This window comes from Nycticebus coucang, chromosome 1 (genome assembly GCF_027406575.1).
Source record: "Nycticebus coucang isolate mNycCou1 chromosome 1, mNycCou1.pri, whole genome shotgun sequence".
NCBI classification, from domain to species: domain Eukaryota; kingdom Metazoa; phylum Chordata; class Mammalia; order Primates; family Lorisidae; genus Nycticebus; species Nycticebus coucang.
The window spans coordinates 80,758,684-80,779,010 of NC_069780.1; the positions used below are offsets into that span (position 1 = coordinate 80,758,684).

At 37.7% G+C, this 20,327-nt stretch overlaps 1 protein-coding gene across 1 annotated transcript in view; it reads right to left on the reverse strand.

Annotated features, from left to right (window-relative positions):
* Positions 1 to 639: 639 nt before the first annotated feature.
* The window catches only part of DCHS2 (dachsous cadherin-related 2), a 257,837-nt gene continuing 238,149 nt past the window's right edge, over positions 640 to 20,327 (reverse strand). The window contains exons 19-22 of the mRNA XM_053597835.1: positions 12,800 to 12,930; positions 10,241 to 10,527; positions 8,993 to 9,125; positions 640 to 5,910 (exon numbers count right to left, since the gene is read on the reverse strand). Of these exons, the coding sequence (XP_053453810.1) occupies positions 3,317 to 5,910; positions 8,993 to 9,125; positions 10,241 to 10,527; positions 12,800 to 12,930 (3,145 nt within the window). The 3' untranslated portion in view covers positions 640 to 3,316. The remainder of the gene's footprint in view (positions 5,911 to 8,992; positions 9,126 to 10,240; positions 10,528 to 12,799; positions 12,931 to 20,327) is intronic.

A 20,327-nucleotide genomic window follows, 5' to 3' on the forward strand; every position in this document is an offset into this window, starting at 1 on the left:
GTCACATATATTGTAGTTCCCCATCACCTAGCTGTAGGTTCACAACGTGATACATCTAAATTATCAGATAATGGAGGGAGAGACAGAGGAACAGAGGGAGGAGGAGAAAAGACCTTCCTCAACGGAGGAAGCCTGTGACAGGCCAATGACTCAGCAAAATCTTCCCACATTAAAAATTACTTTTTACAAGTCCTTACCCTTCTACCTTCTTGCATGTTTCTAACTGTGTCCTAACCTATTTTTTTTTTAAGACTGAATCCAGTTTACTCTTCTGTCCTTCATTCCTTCCCTTCTTCCATCCCTTCTGTACAGAATGAATGATCTTCCCTGCAACTCACCACAGATGGCTCTATACCTTTGAGCTCAAGTAAAACATGCCATGAAAATAAACCCAAGTGTATCTCTACCACGTAAAAATACCCTGACCACCATAACTCCATGTATTTCATTGCTTTGAAGCAAATCATCATCTCAGATTCCCAGTCGTATCTGGTTTTTTTAACTTAAGTTATATGGCGATCCAAAACTAAAGTAACAGAGTTTATGTTTGCATGGAAAATTAAAAATTAATTGTCACAATTCTAACTTCTAGAAAGCACAGCAAAAAGGGCTCTCAGGATAAGAAACACAAATCCTGTCTTAACTGAACATTTATTATAGACTAAATGTGTATACATGTAGGCAGCCAGTAGTACATAGTGCATTTTAATATTTTTAAAAAACAGTTAAATGATTGAATCCCTAAAGATACAGCGTTTTCTTTTTCTTTGCCCAGGAATCTGTTTTGGAAGCCAATTCAACGATTACTACTAGGACATGGAATTTTGATATCCATTTGGTACTGATTTACACCAGTATTTTTAAGGCTGCCAACAAGAAAGTCCAGAATTTCAGGCAGCCAAAATTCCACAAGAGACAACTGTCTTTTATTTTATAGCTTATGAATTTGGGGCTTAATATGATTTTCCACTAACAAGTTCTGTACCCCCTCCAGAGTGCGAAAGCTGGTGCGTAGATCAGCAAAGTAACACAGAACATATGAGACAAGTTAATATTAAACTTGAAGGAAAACTGTACAAATTATATTGTTTACTTAGGAAAAAAGCACTCTAGTTGAAAGGGCTGACATATGATTTATTACGACCCCTTAACCAGGAAGTTCCCCTTTTTACCCTCGATTCCACTTGTAGCAGTTGTCTGGTGGTATTGTGGCACTGGCTACAATATTAATGAAGTCATCAATTAAAAATCCCCTAAATATTGGTAAGTAACTTTAAATAGTTCATGTCTTCTGTTTTTCAAGTGGTTAGAAAATATGCACAATCATGTCCAGAATGAGTAATTAGTCACAGGCAAATAACTTAGGGATCAGTTAGATGGATAACTTTGTTAAAGCATCAGTAAATGAAGACATTGTTTAAATAAAAACAACAAAATGTTCTTAGTTTCCAGAAATAATTCTGTTGTAACATAAAATGTCCATATATGTATAATTACAAAAAAATAGTATTAGAAGTTCTTCCTATGCTTAACACACTCTTTAGAAAACAGTCAAAGAGATAATAAATATTAGAACACTTATATGATTAAATACGTTTTCATGAAATCTTCCCCAGACACTGTGAAGAAAGGGGGGAACATGTATCAGTCCTATTTTAAGGTGTACCAACTTAAACAACCTTTCCTAGGATTTCAGGCTTATCCAGAAGCCTGAAATGTTTCATACAATTTGTAAAGTGATTTTATGCACTTGTTCTCAATCTGAGTCAGAAAGGAAATATTATGCATAACATTAACATAGGAAGCTACAGAATTATTTAGCTACAAAATGGTATTAGATATCAAACACTAAGCTGTGCAATATTTTTCAGTAAAGAGAAATTGTCCACATAATTTCACAGATGAGACCTATGGAGGGGGGAACATACTTCCAAAGCAGAAATAAGTCCACTATAAGTAGCAAGAAAACCCTATCAGACGCCCTTTGTATTTCATATTAGCATTCCTAAACTGTTACCCTAAGAGTTGGCCATGGTGCCTACTATGGGAAGACGACTTCTGGACCATCGTCATCAGGATGCACTCTGCCTTCCTGAAAGGAATAAGAATCTGTGATGGGTTCTCAGGCTCACCAGAGAGGAAGCTGTAGCGTTACATAATAGATGAGCACCATACAACACCACTGTATTTCTGACAGTAACTATACAGAACAGAATCGTTTCAACCAGGTTGCCCCTCCATCTAATGACTGTTAAAGCTAAACATGAGCATAAGCAAATGGAAGAAAGACTTCTGAAATTCATTCTTTATAGTAGAAACATTTACATTAAAAAAAATCCCATTTAAAAATATATTGCTAAATTACTCTATGAAATTGATAATTAGCTAATAACAAAATTTTATCTACGCAAACTAAAAAACTGACACTGTGTGGATATATTGTTTTATACCAAAGGTTACTATATCTAGAAGAAAATAAAATAATTTTTATAAATTAATCTTCAAATCTTTGAAGTATGAATTTACAAGGCAGAGAATTGAAAAAAAGTCATCAATCCATTTGTAAAGAAGGCCCAAATAATGCATCTCAGGTGGCAGCCAACTACGTAAGTATTGTGACCATCAATCCTGGCCCTCTGTCAAGAACATGCATTTCTGGTTCACTTAATCAGGAATAATTATCTAGTTTGCTTTTTCCTATTGATACAGAGCTATGAAAAATTTCATTTATAATCTCTCATTATATCTTCAAAAGACACTGAAATTCAAATTACGGCTAAATTCAACAAGTGGCATGTGGGGAAACGGAGAAGTGAATCTCTGTGTTAGATCCACAGACTGTGACTTCATTTTAAAACTGAAGTTCATCCCTCCAGATGTCCCCTGTTACTTTCTGCCCTAAATTCATTCCCTATTTAGCTTTTAGTAATTTGTTTCAAATACGGCAGTGTAATCAGCAGCAATGTGACCAAGGTGCACACTAGACTTTTGTTTCCATATGAACTTTGCAGCAAGTCAGCTAAGTTCATTGGGTCCTTTGGAAATCTAATCATTACAGAAAACAGGTATAACAGAATACGCACTGCTTGACATATACACGTGTGAGTCCTGAGAGCAGCACATTAGGGTTAAAAGAGGAACTAATTCTCATTAAGGCTGGAAGAAATTTTAGAAACATTAAGGGGCAGGTTTTAAAAACCTTGACCAAGTCAGGCTTTTAGATGAGAATGAACCCAATCTCGAGGAACGTGCCTGGAAATGTTTTGTTCAGTTACTCACAACCGATGGTGAGCAGTGCTTGGTGTCCTGGTGGTTTTCATATCTGAGCTTCGTCTTCTGCTTTAAGTTCATAGCATGTACCGCTTAGGTGTATTCCTACTAATTCTCCACCTGACACTAGTGGAGACACAGCAGGAGTTCGCATGGTCAATAGGGAAAGAGATGGAGAAAAACTGGGAGTCATAGCTTTGGGTGGAGAGCCCAGATGGTAGGGGATGGGGGAGCGTGGGTGCTTTTGAAGGACCTGCCCTGGAGATACGGCTGGCATTCTCGGGGGAACTGCTTTAATTCCAGGCTGAGCTACTGCTGTTATCAAAGGGGGTGGAAAAACAAAAGATTTCTTCTCCTTTGGAATGCCAGGCGTGTGTAAATGTTCATCCTTTAGTTTTGCAATATCATTAAAGACTGAGGCCAGAGGTTGGAATCTGGGTTCCCAGCTGAGGAGATAATCCCAGTGATAGCTGCCTCTTCCAGCCTGATCAGAGGTTATCTGAGTTGCAAAAGGCACACATCTTGTTTCCTGATCACCTGAAGGAAAGACAGACTCTTTTCTGACCTCAGCCAGGATGCCCTCTCTGGTCTCTCTTTTCTGAACATAGGTGGTGCTGCAGCCTTCCTCTCGCTCTCCTTCCTCAAATGCTCGGTTGGCTTCTGCTGTTTCGGCAGTGACCATCACATCAGTTTCCCCAGACAGGCAGGAAAGCTGGTCTGAGTCCCTGGGGATTCCCGAATCTGGAACCCTGGAGTCCCGGTCACTCAGAGGTGAGTCTGAGTCCTTTCTGTAAGGATGCTCATTTATCCTCCGAATTTCCTTATCTTCCACAGTTTCTCCATCTACAGAACAGTGGCCACTGGAGTTCGAGTGCCTGTGTAGATTGACAAAGTCCTTCTCCACGATACTTATTAAACTCAGCCATTCAGGCGTGAGGTCCACAAGTCCTGCTTCTTTATTGTAGTCGTTAGTTTTCGGGAAGCCCTTGAGCACAGTGGCATCCCTGCTCACTCTCAAGTTGATATCTAAAGACGATGAGGTTTCCTTCTCCTCATAATTGCTTGTGGTGTCTTTTTGTTTATGTCTTAAAATGAGCACAATTAGAATGCAGACAAGTAACAGAAACACTAAACAGGAGATTGTAAGGCTCACAGAAAAGCTGTTTGTGGTTCCTGCTGCGTACATTCCTTCAGAGGAGAGAGACACGTTCACAAAAACCTTGCAAGATGCAAACTTGGAGCCTGGTTTGGGGCTATGCGCGATTATTTTCATTTCCATGGTGTCTTCTTTGCTGATTTGACTTTTTATTGGGGGAAGGGCTCTAATCAAATAAATATTTCCATTAGTTTTATTTACTAAAAAGAATGGAGATGAAGTTCCAAGGGAGTAAAGAATGATTCCATCAATACCAGCATCTGCATCTGAGGCTTCCACTCTGCCAATCAACTGTTTTACTTTATTCTTTTCTGAGAGGGTGAAAAAATACTGTTCTTGAGTGAAAATGGGTTCAAATTCATCTATCCCTTCAATATCCACCCAAACCATTAAGGAGGCAGTTGAGCCACCTCTGTCTTTGGCCTGAACTGTGAGGCAGTATTTATCGCCATTTTCATAGTCAAGGATTTGCTTAGCATGAATGTCCCCTGTCAAAGGGTCAATGAAGAACAGATCATGATCAGAAGACATTTCATGAGGGATGAAACAAGGCGACAGAATAGAATAGGTCAGTTCTCCATAAGGACCTGCATCAAAATCCAAAGCATTTACAGAACATACGGTGGAGAAAACAGGCAGATTTTCTGGAGCAACACAGTTGAAGCTTGAGAACAAAAACTGAGGTACATGGTCATTATCATCTAGAACATTGACAAACACAACTGCAAAGGAAAAGTGTTTCTTTTCTTTATCTGAAGCTTGGACAGTTAAAGTGAATTTTATTATTTCTTCATAATCCAGAAGTTTACTCAAATAAAGAACTCCAGTCTTTTCTTCTAAGTAAAAATGTCCCTTCTCATCTCCAGAGGTTATGTGGTAGAAGATTTCTGCATGTGAACCCACGTCATGGTCCTCTGCTGAGACCACCGTGATGTGACTCCCCAGAGGAGTGCTTTCCTTGACGTGGGCGTAATAGTCCAGACTGCTGAATTTAGGTGAATTATCATTGACATCAAGCACTTCTATTGAGATGATGGTTGTGGAACTCAGGGGAGAGTAGCCATGGTCAGACGCCAGAATGACAAGCTTATGGCGGGCAGTTGCTTCTCTGTCCAGACTGTGAAGCAGCACAAGATAACCGACTTGCTTATAAGGATGTACTGAATGAATGAAATGAGTTTCCACATGGAAATAGTTCTGTGAATTACCACTGACGATGGAATATTCCACATATGTGTTTTCACGGGTCCAGTCATGGTCGATGGTTGAAAATGTGACAAGTGTGTTTCCAATTGGAGTATCTTCCCTCAGGCTGAGATTGTAGAATTCTACTGTAAACTCAGGGGCATGATCGTTCACGTCTTGTATTTCTATCTCCACCAAGGTAAGAGCCTTTAGGTCAGGAAGTCCACCATCACTGGCTTCGACTAGCAATTGAATTGTTGATATTTTATCCAGTACTGGAGTGATAGTAAATATTGTACCTGAAAAACAAGACATAACACTTTGATGTGAATTAAAGTATTCACTTTCATGATCCATTTTAGTCAGCAAATGTTTATTGATTATCTACTAATGTGTTTAGCTCTTTGTTAGATGTGCTATTTAAGTCAAAATTAATGACTTCAACTAGAAATTCAAAATTAGTATACTTTTATTTATTTATTTATTTATTTTTTATTGTTGGGGATTCATTGAGGGTACAATAAGCCAGGTTACACTGATTGCAATTGTTAGGTAAAGTCCCTCTTGCAATCATGTCTTGCTCCCATAAAGTGTGACACACACCAAGGCCCCCCATCCCTCCATCCCTCTTTCTGTTCCCCCCCCATAACCTTAATTGTCATTAATTGTCCTCATATCAAAATTGAGTACATAGGATTCATGCTTCTCCATTCTTGTGATGCTTTACTAAGAATAATGTATTCCACTTCCATCCAGGTTAATACGAAGGATGTAAAGTCTCCATTTTTTTTAATGGCTGAATAGTATTCCATGGTATACATATACCACAGCTTGTTAATCCATTCCTGGGTTGGTGGGCATTTAGGCTGTTTCCACATTTTGGCGATTGTAAATTGAGCTGCAATGAACAGTCTAGTACAAGTGTCCTTATGATAAAAGGATTTTTTTCCTTCTGGGTAGATGCCCAGTAATGGGATTGCAGGATCAAATGGGAGGTCTAGCTTGAGTGCTTTGAGGTTTCTCCAGTATACTTTTATTTTTATAACACTTACGATCCAGAAGTGAGATTCACGGCATTCACTCTACAAAATACATGTGCTGCTTGAGATCGCGTTTGCCACAAATTTCTCTGAATTTTATTTTTATATAGTAAGCTATTCCATTACCATGTTTTTACTTAATTTTTACATTTTTTTTATTGTTGGGGAATCATTGAGGGTACAAAGATCTGGGTTACACTGCTTGCATTTTTTAGGTAAAGTCCCTCTTATAACTGTGTCCTGCCCCCAAGACCTGTGTCACACACCGTGACCCCCACCCCCTCCTTCCTTCCCTCTCTCCACTCCCCCCTTCTCCATTACCATTTTAAAAAAAATATATTCTTGTTTGTAAAATTTAGATCCCATTCCACTACCCAGAAGCACATGTATAGAGGTAGATACTTTGGCATAAAGGTATTTATTTTGGAAATACTGCTGACATGAAGGCCAAATGAAAGCAGTATTTACGGAACACAGAATTACAACCATTGCTTAATTATAGAGATGCCTTTTCTAAAGCTCATGGTTAATTCAGTAAGTAATTTTTCCCCTTAGAATGAAATATGCTTAATAAAGTATATTGTATTCAATATAGAAATATATATATATTTTAAAAATGAATGCTACAACATTTTTCTAAGACAAATTTGTCTTTTTTTTTTTTTTAGACAAATGTGTCTTGAGTATGGTCACTAAAAAGGAGTACAGGAAGCTGACATCTAAATGCCACATTTCAACTAGCGTCCCATCGTGAACTAAACTGACCTAATAACATTTAACATTTTAAAAGTACTCTAATTAATATCTCCTTGCAAAGTGTGTTGATAACACATGTCCAGCAAGGGTGTTGCTAAGGACTGAGTGCTCAGATGGACGACCTTGCACACTATGATTTGCTGTGGCCAGGGTAGCAACTGGCATCATCTGACACCAGAGAGAGAGAGGGACAGAGACAGAAAAAGACAGAGAGTGAGACAAAGAGAGAAAGAAAGAGAGAGACAGAGGAGAACAGGAGAGCCCAAGGCCTGACATGCTGATGCACAGGCAGTAGTCATTCACCCAGTTAAAGTTGATGTGGCAACTTTAACCACTTCACCCTTTACAACACCTTGTGAGCTTCATACTGGTATTTCAGAACTATTCTTTCACGTAATCCTGAGATTAATTTTTAAATCGGCTCAGTTGTGAAATGATGCAATGGTGGGCAGAGATGGGGAACAACAGTGTGATGAGTCCCAAGCTCTGCTCTTTTCTAGTGTGCTCTGTCAGGGACATTGTTTTTCTAATCATTCATCTTTAGTAAATTTAGCTTTTAATGTCCACTCACTGTTAAGCTTTCTGTATACATTGTTTAACTGTTCTAATCTGGAATCACTTGCATTTAACAACCAGACATGTCCTGCTCTCTGATAAAAAGACCAAAAGCCTTGGAAGGCATCAAATAAAGCAGAACACCATAATGGTTTTTACTTAGTAGACATGCTTGAATAGTTTTCCTTTTTCAATCATTCTTGTTTTTATAGTATGGATGATGATGTCACTGACATTTTTTTTTTTGTATTTGGCTTGGGACAAAAGCCTCAAACTTGAGTAACATGAAGTCCTCAGTACTAAATTAATCCCTTTGACATCACTTTGGTTCCTGTGGAGGCCTGGGATAATTGCCTGAACTGTGTTTGGTTGTGCAGATGAACTGGGCATTTATTATACTGGGATTCTCTGAATTTGTGAGCAATTACCAGAAATCTAAACAATTTCTTTTGCTTTCCAGGCTCTGAGAAAATGGAGAAGGGAAAAAAAAACAACAGAACACTGAGGTTTGCTACTGCAGCATTTGACTTGAAAAAAAAAAAAAAAAAAATATATATATATATATATATATGAAAGCAGTGCTTATAATTCCAGCAGGCAGAGGTGGGGGACTCTTTTAGAAGCATTTGTAGGGAATTATTTTAGGTTTCCATCCTGAACCTCTGCATACCCATCTGTGGCCTGTTAGGAACCGGGACACACAGCAGGAAGTGAGCGACAGGCCAGCCGGTGAATCTTCATCTGTATTTACAGCCGTTCCCACTCCCTTCACTCACATCACCACCTGAGCTCTGCCTCCCATCATATTAGCGGTGGCATTAGATTCTCATAGGAACTGAACCCCACCATAAACTGCATATGTGAGGGGTCTAAGTTACATGCTTCTTAATAGAATCAAATGCTACCCCTACCTCCAATTCTGTCTGTGGAAAACCTGTTTTCCATGAAAGCAGTCCCTGCTGCCAAAAAGGTTGGGGACTACAGCTGTACCCCAACCCTACATGCATTAATGCTACTAAAAATTACTCACCATTCATAGGATCGATGGAGAATGCCTTAGAAGAGGATTGGATTCTGTAGGAAATGTTCTCACTGTTTTCTACGTCTGTGGCTGACACAGTCAGCACTGAATACCCCACAGGTACTGATTCAGGAACTGTGACCTGAGGGAAAAAGAGAAGAAAAGACACTGTGCTGAAAGACTACTGAGGATCTGTTCGTGAACAGTGTCATGACATGAGGTCATTATATTTATCATGATATGAAAACCATACAATACAACCTTTCTTGGATACATTAATTTATAGGATTTTTTGATTCATACTTTAAAAAATTTTTTCAGACTAATATGAGGGTGCAGACAATTAGGTTACATTGTTTGCATTTGTTAGGTAAAGTCCAAGTTGTAGTTGTGGCCCTTCCCCAAGAGGTGTGCCGTATACCCTTAAAGTGGATCTGGTAGGTGAGACCAATCCCTGTTCCTCCTCCTCTTTCCCCCTCCCGCCTCCCTTTGTGTTCATAGTCTAATTCAGAAAAAGAAACAGTCAATAGTCTAAATTCAGGGAAACAAAAAAAAACAAAAAAAAATTTCCAACACTTTTGATTTTTATTGTGAGAAATTTTCCTTTTGTTTTCATATGGCAGAAAGTAGTTAATTCAGTCACTAACATAGATTATTACATTATATACCTTGCATAATCCAAGCACGCCTTCACAGAGGATCACTGCTTAGGTTAGTTTCCTCAGACTTAACTTTTTATTTGCTGCAGTCAACTATCCTGGGGTCCTTTTCCAGCCACTTCAAAAATGCTATCATTTTTCTTACTTTTATAAGTACTAAGCTCTGAAAATTAAAGTTTCCACTTTGCAGTTTTTTGTGATTTTATTTTCTGTAAAATGTCAATCAATACATTCTAAAAATATTCCTAGAAAAGAAAGAATTTTCCCAAATTGACTACAGATAATATAAATGATCTTATCTGTGGCTTAGAAAATATTTGGCAAGTTCCAACTGTTATTAATAACCGGATTCCAACTCCTAAAAACTAAGAAAAATAAAAAATTCAATAAAACTGAATTGAATGAGGCATTCATTTCCACTTGTACTTAGAACCTCCATGATATTAAATATAAAACCTCCAGTGCTAATTTACACAGTAAGGACAGGGAATACCTGTCTACCTAATTTAGTAGGTAGTAATCCACGATGGAAGGCTTATACTTTTCCCAATGCTTTCTAGTTGCAGCTATGGCTTCAGCTTCTTTTCAAGCACTTTACCTGATAGACATCTTGAGAAAAGACTGGTGGGTTATCATTAACATCCAGCACACACACTAAGAGTGCCCCCACGGTGTGGTGCACTGAATCAGAAACTCGGATTTGCAGCTCATATTCAGCAACTTCTTCAAAATCCAATGTTTCCACCAACATCACTACCCCAGTGTTCCGATCAATAGTGAATTTGGTTCCAGGATTTCCCACTGGGGTGAAACTGAAGATGAAAGCTGGATTCAAATCCATATCATGAACTGACACCTGAGTCACGATTACACCAGGCAAAAAATCTGCAATAGTCATGAGCAATGTCAGTCTCCATTAAAATTCATCCTCGGAGATACAATTCTTTAATAATCCAATCCAAGCATTTTTATTCTAAGTCCAACGCAATTTTCTCTTTCTTGGCTTGATTTCTCATACAAAGCTCATTATGGACTGAACAAAAACTCTGAAGAATTTATAAGCTCAATAAATGTGAAAATTCACTGCTGAGTAGGGAATTGAGGATGTAGGGTATATTTAATTTTTATGTTACGTTTTTTCATAATATGCTTACAACACAATTTCGGGACCAAGAAACATTCTAAACCACTTATTTGTACTGAAAAATTTCTGTATCCAAGTCATATATTCATGGGGATGTGAATGGGAAGAAGGCTGTTACTCAGAATGATAACGCAAAAGATAAAATTTTGAAAAGTAGGCCAGAGGTAAATGAAAGTATTGGGGTATTAAAGTTAGAACTAGATACTTATATCCTTGTATTTAGTTTTGCAAAATTATTTCTTTTGGAATGGTATATACTCTGCTTCTTTCTCTTAAATCTGGCTCTTGAAATTAAAGAAGACTATAAAAGAAAAAGTACACAAAGTACTACCCATGAAAATAAATCTTTAATATCATTAATAAAAAAAATCATAAAATAGATGATGTACGTCATGCAACACAGGTATTCTCCAGACTAAACTGTTCACGCAAGGGACTTTGTTTTTAAGCTTATAGGTACGGCACAGGTGGAAAGGACATGTCAAAATACTCAGAACGGTCCCACTGTATCTGAGTCATAATTTTCAGTTTCAATGTTCAGCTTGAACATTCACCATGCACACTTTACCCCATTCGGTATGTTTTGATGTATGCAGCTTGTTCTTGTGTTATATTAATACTGGGCACTTTGCTGTATTTTTTAACACGAATGTATGTGCTTAAAAAGAATGCCTCAATAAAGTCAAATGACAATATGGTAAATATGTGAGGGGCAAAAATGGAGAACTGTTTTATTTGTAGACTATAACATTATAGTCTAATAGTAGTAGTAGAGATGTCTGGTGTGTATCTCTCTGTGAGAGGTTGTGATAATTTGTTTGGAAAGTGACTATAATGAAATAGTGAAAACATTTTTTAGAATGAGCTTGGTATTTAAGTGAAAGGAGAGAGGTAAGGAGGCCACCAGCATTTTCACTTCAACTGTAAAGAGGTGGGCTGAGTTTTACCAGTGAAGCCACTGATCATGGACAGCTTGGGTTCACAGACAACAGAGTTATGGAATAACCCAGAGATACAAACAACGAAGATGCATCAGTGAAGATTTCTCTGAAGATTTCAGATACACTTGAAATCATGCATCTTAACATCCACCACTGGTTTGGTACAAATATTGACGTTTAGATTATTCTGGGGGAAAATGATGACTTTGTGCAGCCAACGTGCAATTAATTCAATTCATTTATTATTTGTTATTTGTGTTCTGCAAAGATGGACAGAGGTGTGAACATTACTGCATCTCAGAAAGAAGAGATTATCATAGTCAAGAAAATATGCTTCTTTATAGATTTCATTTCAAAACTGCACATAAACAGATGTTGTGAGGAATGCATGGCCAGTTGGCCTCCCACTGATCGGAATGCAAATCCCAGCTTTCACATCCACTGTACTTTGCCATGTGAATGCACACGTCTTTGCCCAAATATCTGAGGAAAAAATAAGGTTGTGTACCATACATGCATGGTATTAATTCCGTATCTATATAAATGTTTTTAAATTTTTTTAAATTTGTGCTTATGTGTTAAAAGTGTGACTCTAGAAATCAATAACAATATTCGTAGACAAAATAATACCATGGAATATGGTAATCGGTTTTGTTGAACTTGCAACGAACTTACAATGAAGAATGATTTATTTATCTTTGTACACTTTTGGTGGGAGCTGGTAATCTAGCTGATAGTTTTACAAAATTCCTTTATAATAGAAAAGAAAACACCCCAAGTACCTAAATATAAACATGTAAAATGTCAAATTAAAAAATTTAAACAAAAGATTTTTTTTCCCTGAAGTTTGGGCCAAAAATGTGGGTGCATACCATACACAGCAAAATACAGCGACTTTTTTGCCATGTGTATTTAACTTAGGACCACCCATTTTCTATTCTGTAAAAAGAAGATAAAAATCATCTAGCTTGCATGACTTTTGTGCTCGTATTTAACACAGTATCTGGCTGAAAAGAAATGGTAAATGATATTCAAGTTAATCAAGACTACCATTCCAAATTGCCATACTTACTTTCTGCAATTTCCACTGCTTCAGAAGAGAGAAAAGCTGGGGCATTGTCATTTATATCAGTCACCTGTATTTTGATTACGGTTGTGTCAGACAGCCTGGGCGTCCCTTTATCTGTGGCTTGCACAATCAGGCTGGTTTGGAAAAGAATCAAAGAATGTTAGCCACCATCCAGAAATTGGAAAAACAACATAAATATCAAATAGCTAGTTGAATATTTTAAAATGAACTGACTAGATGCTCTTATTTCTCCCGTTTTTATTTTTTCCCAAATGGCATCATTTAAAATTTATTTCATAAGAATGGTAGCCTGAAATTTGTTTATTTTTGACATGTTTAGAGAACCAAATCTAGCCAGCATCCAGAGGTCATGAGGCATTAATGTCAAAATTAATGGACTGTTTTGGGGACCAGATTGTAACATTTATTCCTGTCTTTACAACCTAAAAAATTACAAACACCAATACATTTATGCTGGATAAACAGATTGTCTCAATCTCACCGGGCCATGGCCTGGATCTTTCTACACATTTCCATGTTACTGCACTGAGGCAATAAAAATACAAGGCAAAGCTTTTAGAGCCACTAAAAGATTGCCTTGTATTAGTATCTTTTAAATCCAAATTGCAAGTCAATTAAAAATCTAGAATTAAGAGAGGACACTGCCATGATGAACATGTAGCAAAGATGCATGATTGGCTGGGACTGTAGAGGGAAAAGCCAGTGATCTAACACATAAGGCAGTGATTTAACCTCCCTGGGAAGATGCTACACCTGGCGTCTCCATCAACCGCACTACAAAGCTTATTACTATCTTCCCTCCTAACATCCAATACACTGTGCATCTTAGCGAGTTTACTTTCTAAATGTCCCTTGGATTAATGTTCCTATCCATTTCACCCTTACTGTCAGAGCCTCAGATGGGGTGATCAAACATTCTGCTTTGCTTGGGACTGAAGGGTTTCCTGGGACATGGGACTTGCAGTGTTCTTAAAACCATGGTAGTCCATGCAAACTGGGAAATGAGACTCTTAGAGCTACATCCAGGAGAGTCCTGGGAAACCTGAACAGCTCAGTTTCACCTGGCACGCTCTCTGCCTACCGTATCCTTTCTCACCAGGAGCCCCTGACGACTTGCCAACTTCCCTCAGGCAAGTCTCATCTGCTCCATTCCTTCCCCACATGGCCCAGATCAATTGCTCTACCTAAAATTCTAATATGAAAAGTTGGCCTTCCTATGTTAAAGTATTTCCTTCACTCTTCATGTCTATAATCCATTGTCTAAGCCCAGAACATGCACACATGAACTTGTAGGTCCTGGCTTCAGGCTGCAATCTCTGTCCCTACACCCTCAAACTCACATCTCTGCCATGTAACCTGCTGACTTCTCTGTTATTCCCATAACACCCTGTACATTCTTTGGCCACAGCAAACACCATTCTTTGTTCTTAATCATTTGTCTGCCTCTCCTATTAAGTTCCTTGTGAGCTGCCTTACTTGACTTTCTTTAGTAAGTGTTGAGTGCTGGTTTCTCAGGGTTTGCCCAAGGTTACACATGTGTTTTAAGAGCCAGGATCCAAGCCCAAGTCTTGCAGTCAACTGGAAAGCTGCATCCCCCCCATGATGTTCCTTGAACATGTCTCTCTTGGTGTATAGAACACACCCTGATGTATAATCATCAGCTTATTTTTCACTCCCCTGTAAACACTATGAAGGCCAAAAGGGCAGCTGAGTAATAAAATGAGTTGCCAATAAAATGATGCTCTTTAATTCAGAAGTGGTTTGGTCTCAGCTAGTTGTGGAAACTACCTTTTAAGAAACTGAGCTTAGAAGTCCACACACTTCTACTTTCTTTTCCATCATTAGCTCATCTAATGAAAAATGTTCTCTTTCCAACCTAAAATTTTTAAAATGATGTCAAATAAGCATCAACTCTTTCTTGGTTTGAATTCCACTTAATAGGAAATGATCACTGTTTATCTACCATTCACAAAGCATAGGCAGCCCTCTACACTATCGGCTGGGCTATCTGTAGCACAACCACCTGAATTTCACACTTCTAGAATAATTCCATGGAAAGTTTATTTTTTTTTTTCAGTATGAAAATCAGTCAGGTACACATGGAAATATTTTAGCACAAATAATCAACTCCTAATGCTTTCTCCTCCTGCTGCCTGCCCCTCCCTATGTCATCTACGTCTCCGCCAAGACATCAAGTTAAGTTTCTGTTGACTCTGTAGACTAGCCACCTTTATTTTCACAATGTTACTTCAGGTCTACAGAATGCCTTGAGAGGTTTAAAAAAATGAGACTCTTTGATGTGGAGGGAAATATATTACTAAATTTCAAAATAAAGGAACAAGGAAAAGGTTTCTCAATGGCTGGAAGAACAAATAAAAAATGAAGGTGGATTTGCAGAGGTTCTAACACAATTTCTGCAAGACCTCAAGTCATCAGTCATGGCCCTTTGGCGATTGTCCTTGCAGCCTGTCCAACTGGCTCCATGGCCCACACTGTTGACTCGATTAGCATTATTAGCAGAGACTGTAAATTAAATCGCCAGACTTAGAGCAGACCCATACTAAGTATTCTAAGGTCAGAGCGTATTTTTCCTATTGTGCCAACCACAGAAAATTTCTTTTACTATGATAGACTTTAAATGAGGCCTTCGGCCAGGTAGGATTTTTTTGAAATTTCAATAGATACAATGGTTAAATTGTACATCCACACCAACATCTATTTTTAGTAATGGCCATTCTGACAGGAGTAAGGTGGTATCTCATTGTGGTTTTAAGTTGCAATTCTCTGATTGTTACTGAGGCACTTGAGCACTTTTTCATATGAACTTTTAGTGTAGCCACTATCTAAATCATGTATATTGTACCCAATAGATAATTTTTCACTCCTATGCCCCACCTCCTCTTCTGAGTTTCCAATGCCCATTGTCACTCTGTCTGACCATGCATACCTACAGCTTAGCTCCCACTATCAGTGAGAACATACGCACTTGTTTTTCTTTTACTGACATAGTTCATTTAGGATAATGGCCTCCAGTTCCACGCAAGTTGCTGCAAAACATATTATTTCATTCTTTTTTATGAGTGAGTAATAATCCATGATACGTATGTGTGTGTGTATATATACATTTATATGTATATACACATATATATATGTACACATTTATACACACCCCATTTTCTTTATCTAGTAATCAGTTGATGGGCAGCTAGGTTGGTTCCATTGCAACTGTGAATTGTGTTATGATAAAAATACAAGTGAAGGCATCTTTCAATAAATTGACTTCTTTTCCTTTAGATAGATATCAAGGAGTAGAATTTTGAATCAAATGTTAGGTCTACTTTTTCTTCTCTGAAGACTCTCCATATTGTTTTCCACAGAGGCTGCCCTGATTTATGTTCCCACCGACAGCATACAAGAGTTCCCTTTTAACTGCATCCACACCAACATCTATTTTCAGTAATGGCCATTCTGACAAGAGTAAAGTGGTATCTCATTGTGGCTTTAATTTGCATTTCTGTGATTACTACTGAGGCACTTGAGCATTTTTTTGTGTGTGTTTATTGGCCTTTGTAGCTTTTCTTCTTAAAAATATCTATGCTTATAAGGAAAGGAAGAAAAAATGTAACAACAGTTCTAATTCATGTTCTTGAAGAGATATCAAAAGATCATTCATAAGACAAAAATAAGACACTATGAAAAAAGTCAAATATCAAGAAAGAGCTTTTGGAAGCAAAGTCAAATATATAATAACTCCTCAATTTTTAACTAGAAAACAAAAAAAGAAAATTTAGAAGATGAAAATTTAGGAAATACCTCAGAACAATAAAATGATAGAAATAAACCAACACACAAAATAGGAAATGAAAAGTAGAGAATACAATATAACTAATAAAGGATCAATCCAGGCAGTCCAACACCTGACTGAATAGGAGCCAAGGAAAAAAAGGCAGGGCAAAACATACAAAACAAAACCTAAAAGCATAAGGGAGGAAATTATTGATGAAATAATACAAGAAAATAGAAAATAAAAGTCATCTTACTCAAAGAGAACAGTGAATACTTGGCACAAGGATAGACTCACATCTAAATATGTAATTACATTTTAAAATACTATGGATAAAAAGAGTAACCAGAAAACTTCCACAGAGAAGGAAAAAAAGAATCATACAAAGTAAAAAGGTTATGTGGGCATCACATTTTTCAAGAGCAACACTGGGTTTTAGGAGATAACACACACTGCCTTCAAAGTTGGATGTTTTCAATTTCTATACTATTCATTGTATGTATTACAAGTGAGGGAAGAATAAGGCGTTTTCAGATATGCATAGACTCAGACAATTTACTTTCTTGGCACCTCTCCCTACAAAACTACTGGAAGAGAATACTAAGAAAGAGAAAGACGTGGAACCTGGAAACCCTAGACCAACCTAGGAAAGGCATAAACCAAAGTCATGGGATATCAGCTTATTCCTTAGAAAGTCTTTAAACTCCTTAAAATAAGGAGTGGGTCCTGTACCCTTAGATTCAACCAACTGCAGATGGAAAAATGCAATAATAACATACAAGTATAATGATTAGTATATAATATATGGTATAACGACTATGTATAGAATATTTACTTTATATTAGGTATTATAAGTGATCTAGAGAAGATTTAAAGTATATGAAACGATGTGTGCAAGTTGTATCCAAAGGATACATCATTTTATATAAGGGACTTGAGCATCTGCGGATTTTGGTATCCACAGTATGCGTGTGTAAGGGGGATGGGTGGCAGTTCTGGAACCAATCTCCTGTGGATACTGAGAGATGACTGTACTTTTAGAGATTCTAATCCAAACACATTTTGAAGCCTCGTTCTTTCATGCAGTCCAACTTCTTGCCCTTGATCTCCATGACACCATCTTTTCCTGGATACTCTTATTCCCAGAATCTATTTTCTGGTTCCTGTTTCTCTATCTAGTCCTCAGATGGTTATAATTCCCAGCCCCATTCTCACTTTACATATTCTCCCTAAGAAATTCCATTTCATACCCTTTCCCTGGAGGAACCCCAAATCTAAATCTTGAGTGAAGTCACCTTTCCTGAGCTCCAGATAGGGACTTTCAATTGCTTAAGGGGTATCCTCACTTTTACCCTTGCCCTGGCCCTTCGAACTCAAAGTACCCAGAATAATAATCATAACCCCCATTTATTTCTCTTCATACCTTTCTTATGTAGAAATTTCAAAACAATTCTCCATCTCCTTTCTTGTTCAATAAATTCAAATGGTCACCTAGTTCCTATGGATTCCAAATCTGACTAAGTATATCCCCTCTTCCTATCCTCAGGGCATCATCCATGTAATAGGCATTTCACTGCTACTGTCTAGCTTAGCTGGTCTGCCTGATGCTAGTTCTGTCCTGCACTGCACCCATTCCCAGATATTTTCTAAGTAGTCCACAGAATAAAGTATAGTTTCCATTACATGTCATTCAAAGTCCTTCCAAACTGGCCTGCCAACCTTTTTGATACCCCACACTTAGTTGCTTCTCGGGTGCACTGTACTACCTGTTACTTTCAAACACATGAAACGCTTTCACATACCCATGCCTTTGCTCATGCTTTTTACATTCGATGCCTTTTATTCCCTTTTCCTTGTATAATCAACAGACCCAGGGCTCTAATCCCAGCTCTGCTTCTTACGAGTCATGTACTTTATAAATGCTAATTAACATCTCAGCCCATTTCCTACTTTGTTTATCTAATTGCTTTTTTTCTTGTTTCTCTCACATTCATAATAAACAGTAAATGGCAGCATACTGTGAGTTTAGCATTGCCCCTGGTAGGGACTGTCCTTTCACTTTGAATATAAATGCTACAGAAATGTAATTTTTAAAAACTTAAATCTCTGGTCTTGGGATTTTGTGATATGGTCTAATCTTATTGGAGTTAGATGATATCTCAAAGTAATTTTGATTTGCATTTCTCTAATGATTAAAGATGATGAGCATTTTTTCATATGTCTGTAGGCCGTGCGCCTGTCTTCTTCAGAGAAGTTTCTCTTCAAGTCCCTTGCCCAGCCTGCGATGGGATCACTTGTTCTTTTCTCGCTTATACGTTTGAGTTCTCTGTAGATTCTGGTTATTAAACCTTTGTCGGAGACATAACCTGCAAATATCCTCTCCCATTCTGAGGGCTGTCTGCTTGCTTTACTTACTGTGTTCCTGACTGTGCAGAAGCTTTTTAGTTTGATCAGGTACCAGTAATGTATTTTTGAAGCTGCTTCAGTTGCCCAGGGGGGTCCTCCTCATAAAATACTCACCCAGACTGATTTCTTCAAGGGTTTGCCCTGCACTCTCTTCTAGTATTTTTCTAGTTCCATGCCTTAAGTTTAAATCTTTAATCCAGTGAGAGTCTATCATAGTTAATAGTGAAAGGTGTGGGTCCAGTTTCAGTCTTCTGCAGGTTGCCAGCCAGTTCACCCAGCACCATTTATTAAATAGGGAATCTTTTCCCCACTGAATGTTTTTAATTGGCTTGTCAAAGATCAGAAAACGGTAAGTAGCTGGATTCATCTCTTGGTTTTCTATTCTGTTCCAGACATCTACTTCTCTGTTTTTGTGCCAGTACCATGCTGTTTTGATCACTATAGATTTATAGTATAGTCTGAGGTCTGATAGTGTGATTCCTCCTGCTTTGTTTTTATTTCTGAGTAATGTCTTGGCTATTCAAGGTTTTTTCTGATTCCATATAAAATGAAGTATTATTTTTTCAAGATCTTTAAAGTATGACAGTGGAGCTTTAATAGGGATTGCATTAGAATTATTGTATATTGCTTTGGGTAGTATGGACATTTTAACAATGTTCATTCTTCCCAGCCACAAGCATGGTATGTTTTTCCATTTGTTAACATTCTCAGCTATTTCTTTTCTTAGAGTTTCATAGTTCTCTTTATAGAGATCTTTCACGTCCTTTGTTAGATAAACTCCCAAGTATTTCATCTTCTTTGGCACTACTGTGAATGAAATAGAGTCCTTAACTGTTTTTTCAGCTTGACTATTGTTGGTATAAATAAAAGCTACCGATTTATGAATGTTGATTTTGTAACCTGAGACACTGCTGTATTCCTTAATCACTTCTAAGAGTTTTGTAGTAGAATCCCTGGTGTTTTCCAGATATACAATCATATCTGCGAAGAGCGAAAGTTGATCTCTTCTGACCCTATATAGATACCCTTGATCACCTTTTCTTCCCTAATTGTGGTGGCTAAAACTTCAATTACAATGTTAAAGAGCAGTGGAAACAATGGGCAGTCTTGTCTGGTTCCTGATCTGAGTGGAAATGATTTCAATTTAACTCCATTCAATATGATATTGGCTGTGGGTTTGCTGTAGATGGCCTCTATCAGTTTAAAAAATGTCCCTTCTATACCAATTTTCTTAGGTGTTCTGATCATGAAGGGATGCTGGATATTATTGAAAGCTTTTTCTGCATCAATTAGGAGAATCATATGGTCTTTGGTTTTTGT